The following is a 6,185-nucleotide window of genomic DNA, read 5'->3' on the forward strand; positions in this document are numbered from 1 at the left end:
GGGGCCCAGCCGCTCTGCGGCATGTGGGATCTTCCCAGCCCGGGGCACGAACCTGCGTCCCCTGCATCGGCAGGCAGACTCTCAACCACTGCGCCACCAGGGAAGCCCATAACTAGTGTTTTCTACTTAGCAAGTACTCAATGGGTAAATACTGAACATATGAATGAAAACAAATGGTGAATTGAGTATACGACCAGAAGAAATCATACTGATTGACTTTATCAGATACCATCCTAAATTTCTCTAGACTCAAGTTACTCAAATCTACAAAGAAAGACAACGACACCTATGAATTCCCTATGTCACTTACTCTATATAATCTTGAGCTTCTCTACAATAGTCATGCATTCAGCAAATGTTTATTGAATGATTATTAGATGAATACAACTGTGCTTACTACAGTGAAGTGCTGTCTGAAAAAAAAAAAATAAGCCTCAGAAATAATTGTTTGAAATAGGTTTATAGACAAATCCCAAATGTCGAGTTCTAGCTTGTCTAAAAAACCCAGGTACTTCTCAGGAACAAACACAATTAAAAAGTCATAGCACTTAAGCCCAGAAATTAAAGATGGAATGAAATATCATCCTGACCCTTATGTGTCCACACGAAGTTGAAATGGCTATAATTAATCAAATTAAATTAATTAAAGACAAGTCATTTCAATTGGTGCTAATAATGCTAAAAATAACCACAGAGTTTTCTTGTTCTTTACCTGATTAAAATGGGCAGAGCATGGAGTATTCTACTTATTTCCGGGTGAATTCTTCACATTTTCCGACTTGTAAAACAGAAAGTAAGAATATTAATGCAGTTTGAAAAGAAACAGTAAAACTTCTAAAGAAATAGTAGACTGTTTCAAAGTGCACATCTTCACCATGTGACTGAATATTATCTGATGCAAAGTGACCCATGTCTCGGTAAACTGAAGGAATTACTAGGGCTCCCTGAGGGCCCTGCTGTAGAAAGTGACTCAGGCACAGAGGAGAGCAGGAAATAAAGCTCCATTAATCCTCACTACACAGATTTGGCCAAGAGCTGATTTGATAAAAAATCCAATCAACAGTGAAAAGATTTCTTTACTACTTCATGCCACTGTAATTGTTAAAGAAGGTTTTACTGAATCACTTTGCTGTACACCTGAAACTAACACAACACTGTAAATCAACTATACTCCAATAAAAAAAAAAAAGAATAGTCATCATGATCTGAAACTAAAAAAAAAAGGTTTCACACCTATGGGACGGTTTCCTGTGGGTACTCCGCTCCGTATATCATCCACCATAGGGGCTAAATCACAAAACATGTTTACTCTGGAAGAGGTTATAACCAGACGGCACCCATTCCGCCTGGCCACCATCTGGGAACATATAATTAGGTCACGTCATCAATGAGAAGTAAGGTAGGAAAGGTTCTAGTGGGAAAAGTTCACGTGCTAAATGTTTAAGGCCTTACTTGCTTTCCCAGATGTTTTTAAGACTTTTAATTCTGAAAACACATTAATAAGACCTGATGTACGTCAAGGATCTGAGCTCTCATGAGATGGCAATCTGAAAAACACTAGGCTGTAGTTGGGTGGGCAATAGGGCTGTGATTCTGTGGTCTAGACTTGGTGCAGGTTCTGCCAGTGGCCTTCTCTCAGAGTTATCCATGGGTGAAGGAGGGGGGAATGTGAGAAAGCAGGAACACATGCCTAACCCTGTAATTTCAGAGCATGGCTCCTAGGCAACTTCAGGCTTACTGAAGTGGTTGAGAACCTGTCTCTAAGCATAGTGATCATACATCTTGGCTTGCCCAAGTTATACATACTGGTTTATACTTATTGTCCCAGCATAATTAATAGTGCCCTGTTTCACTCTCAAGAGTAACCTGGTTTGGATGATAAATTATATGGTCACCCTATCTACAGACCACATTCACTTGATGATGCAGTTCTGGGGAAACAGGCCATACGTATTGCTTGGTGGATCATCATACAGTATCCAGGTCCACTTGCTGCTCTGAACAGAGCTCTACAGGACTCGGCGCCTATGCATTACGCTATTCCTTGAGAGCCACTTTCTCACACACACACACACACACACACACACACACACACACACACAACACACACACACCCCAGAGGCCTTCTTGCTGTTGCTCTTCCAACTTGCCAAGCTCTTTCCTGGGATAGGACCTTTGCAAAAAAAGTCCCTTGACCTAGACTGGTCAATCCCAATTTTGGTCTGGCTAAATGCTATTCATCCTTTAGATCAAGGCTTTCCCCTGTCCTCTGACCTTCGATTCAGATAAGAACCTTTTATTCACATTGATAGCATCCATGCACTTCCTGATTTGTGTAATTCTTTCATTCATGTTTGAATCCTTCACAAATATATATGTTTCATGAGGGCACAATACTCCTAGGACCTCCTAGCACACAGTATTCAAACATTTGTTGAATAAACAAATGAAATGAGGTAGAACCTAGAGACTTGATGAGTGTTTAAAAAAAAGTTTGGGTATGTAATTAATGAAGAAGAGATAAAAAGAGGCTTATGAAGGCAAGTGAGATAACTATGTCCAACAATTGGGTCTGTCATAAAAACCATGTGGTTCCCTACTTAGTTAATCAAAAATATAAGATAAGATATATTTTCTTAGAACAAGATAAGAATATAAGATGCTAAATTCATAAACTTTTTTTATCCTTTGGACATTAAGAAAATGAGCACATAAAAACATTCTTCTGGTTGAAGAAAACAACTGTTGCTAGGAAATTTTTCTTGTCTGATTACATATCACTTATAGTATAACAAAACATGACAGTCAAATATCTCACTAATGAAGTACTGAACCCATCCACCCTATTACAAATCAGATCTCTCTTGGCAGAACCCATCATCATCTCAGCAAAAACAACATTCTGACTTCAAAAGACAGTTTGTGACTTAGCACAAGCCAGAAATCAAATTTTTTTGCATTTTCAGACAGTTTTATTTAAAATATTTTACAATGCAACCATTCTCCTTATACCTAATTTCAATACATATTGGGTTCCATTGTTTTTTTAAAGCGATTGATACATTTTATTTAACCCAACACATCTAAAATACTATTATTTCAACATGTAATCAATATAACATCAATCAACATTAAAATTATGAGATAGTTTACAATCTTTTTACTTGTACCATGTCTTCTAAATTTGGTGTGAATTTGTGCTTACAGCATACCTCAGTTCAGATTAGCTACACTTCAGGTAATCAACATCTGGTGCCTGCCATATTGGGTTGCAAAGGGCTAGAGGAATAAGCTAAACAGCACTGCACTGTGATGGTTAATTTTATGTGTCAACTTGGCTAAGCTACAGTAGACATTTTATTTTCTTACCATTCCATGAACATGAATAATAATTTCTATTAGCAAAATTCAAACATTTGTTTTAATCAAAATATTTATTTCTAATTAGTATGCACTGCCATATGAAGGGGGATTTCCAGCCAAACCTTTGAGGTACAGCAATCCACTTGAAATGTCTGATCCCCTCACCAGTTGAATTATTTTGATCAATTACTTAACTCTTCCAAAATGCAGTTTCCTCGTTTATAACATGGAGATAATAATAGAATCTGCCTCACAGACTCTTCCTGAGCATACAGTTAGCACACAGGGCCAAGCTCACAGCAAGTGGTCAATAAAAATGACCTATCCCAAAAGAAACGAAATTGAGTTATCTGTAGTGACGTGGATGGACCTAGAGACTGTCATACAGAGTGAAGTAAGTCAGAAAGAGAAAAAATAAATACCGTATGCTAACACATATATATGGAATCTAAAAAAAAAAAAAAAAGGTTCTGATGAACCTAGGGTCAGGACAGGAATAAAGACACAGACATAGAGAATGGACTTGAGGACACGGGGAGGGGGATGGGTAAGCTGGGGTGAAGTGAGAGAGTGGCATGGACATATATACACTACCAAATGTAAAACAGATAGCTAGTGGGAAGCAGCTGCATAGCACAGGGAGATCAGCTCGGTGCTTGGTCACCACCTAGAGGAGTGGGATAGGGAGGGTGGGAGGGAGACACAAGAGGGAGGAGATATGGGGATATCTGTATATGTATAGCTGATTCACTTTGTTATAAAGCAGAAACTAACACACCATTGTAAAGCAATTATACTCCAATAAAGATGTTAAAAAAAAAACTACCTATCCTATGTGGTAGGTCACTTAACTTTTTTGATGAGGAAATAAAAGGTAAACATAAATGACCTGTTAAAGACCCCAGTGAAATTCCAGTTCACTGGATGTGGTAGGCAGAATAACAGCCCCCTCAAAGATGTTTGCACCCTAATCCTGGAACCTGTGACTGTGCTACCGTGCATGGCAAAGGAGAATTACCATGGCACTGGAGTTAAGGTTGCTAACCAGCTGACCTTACAATAGGGAGATTATCTTGGATTATCTGGGTGGGCCCAATCGAATCACATGGGTTCCTATACTCTAAGAGGATGGAAGACTGGGGTCAAAGAAATGGGACATGAAAAGGACTCATCTGCAGCAGCTGGCTCTGAAGACGAAGGAAGAGGGCTGGGAGTCAAGGAATGCTGCAGCCTCTAGAAGCTGGGAACTACCCTCAGCTGACAGCTAGCAAAGCAGACCTTGGTCCTAGAACTGCCAAGAAACTAAATTCTGTCAACAACCTCAAGGAGCAGGAAGCGGATTCTCCCCTGGAACCTCCAGAAAGGAAGGCAGCCCTGCTGACACCTTGATTTAGCACCAGACTCCTGACCTACAGAGTCTAAGATAATAAATTTGTATTACTTTCAGCCAGTAAATTTGTGGTCATTTGTTATGGCTGCAATAGGAAACTAAAACAGATAGGAGGACTTTTGACTAAGGAGTATAATAAGCCCTAGGGCTCCATTTTCCATCAGGAAATGTTACCTTCTCCTATGCAGATGTCACATGACATCTATCATGGTTACCATTTCTAAAGTCTGTCCATTTTCTCAGCTTCTCACATGGATAAACTCAATCCTTGAAACAGCCCCATGAGGTACTACCCCCATTTCCCAAGAGCACCAGAGCGATTTCCCAAGGTTTCAAGGCTTGTAAGAGGTGGGGGTGGGGTGGGAGTGGGGGAAGAGCCCGGTGCACCCACTCTGGAGTCCACTCTCTTGGCCACCAGGCCATGCTGCATCCTGCCTTGTCTACCTTTCCTCATACCAAAAGTGTATGCCTTTCGAAAAAGGAGACTTTTTTTTTTCAGGATTTCTTACTTTTTATTTTGTTAAGTAATGATGTTTAAAAAAAAAGAAAGGGACTTCCCTGGTGGCACAGTGGTTAGGAATCTGCCTGCCAATGCAGGAGACACGGGTTCAATCCCTGGTCCAGGAAGATCTCACATGCCACAGAGCAACTAAGCCCGTGCGTCACAACTACTGAGCCTGCGCTCCAGAGCCCACGAGCCACAAATACTGAGCCTGTGTGTCACAACTACTGAAGCCTGTGTGCCTAGAATCTGTGCTCCACAACAAGAGAAGCCACCGCAATGAGAAGCCCACGCACCACAACGAAGAGTAGCCCCTGCTCCCCACAACTAGAGGAAGCCTGGGCACAGCAATGAAGACCCAACACAGGCAAGAAAAGAAAAAATCATTGCCTAGTACCTTTATTTCTTAGAATTTTAAACAGCAAAAACTAGAAAGGGCACAAATTCAGAACAAATTTAGCTTTATGGAAAACCCACCACATTGTCCTTATTTTTATTTTATTGTGGTAAGAACACTTAACATGACATGTCTGCCCTCCTGACAAATTTTTAAGTGTACAATACAGTAATGTTAACTATAGGCACTATATTGTACAGCAGGTCTCTAGAATGTATTCATCTTGCATAACTGAAACTTTATACCCATTGATTAGCAACTCCCCATTTTCCACTCCCCCCAGCCCCTGGCAACCACCACTCTACTCTCTTCTTCTATGAATTTGACTATTTTAGATACTTCATTTAAGTGGAATCATACAGTATTTCTCCTTCTGTGACTGCCTTATTTCAAAGATGATCACTTTAAAATCACATAACTTACAGCAAAACTTGAGTGTGTTTAGAAAGCTAAGGAATTTCAAATGGAGAAAAAGAAAGCAGGACACATTTACTCAGATTGATGGCTGCTGCTTCCCTTTCAATTTCCTGCTG

The 6,185-nt window shown here is 40.1% G+C and overlaps 1 protein-coding gene across 1 annotated transcript in view; it reads right to left on the reverse strand.

Moving 5' to 3' along the window:
- APOO (apolipoprotein O) overlaps positions 1-6,185 on the reverse strand; it is a 59,297-nt gene that overhangs the window by 3,414 nt on the left and 49,698 nt on the right. The window contains exon 8 of the mRNA XM_007463963.1: positions 713-778. Coding sequence (XP_007464025.1) covers positions 743-778 — 36 coding nt within the window. The 3' untranslated portion in view covers positions 713-742. The remainder of the gene's footprint in view (positions 1-712; positions 779-6,185) is intronic.

The sequence above is a fragment of the Lipotes vexillifer genome, unplaced genomic scaffold (genome assembly GCF_000442215.2).
Source record: "Lipotes vexillifer unplaced genomic scaffold, Lipotes_vexillifer_v1.1 scaffold587, whole genome shotgun sequence".
Lineage (NCBI taxonomy): Eukaryota > Metazoa > Chordata > Mammalia > Artiodactyla > Lipotidae > Lipotes > Lipotes vexillifer.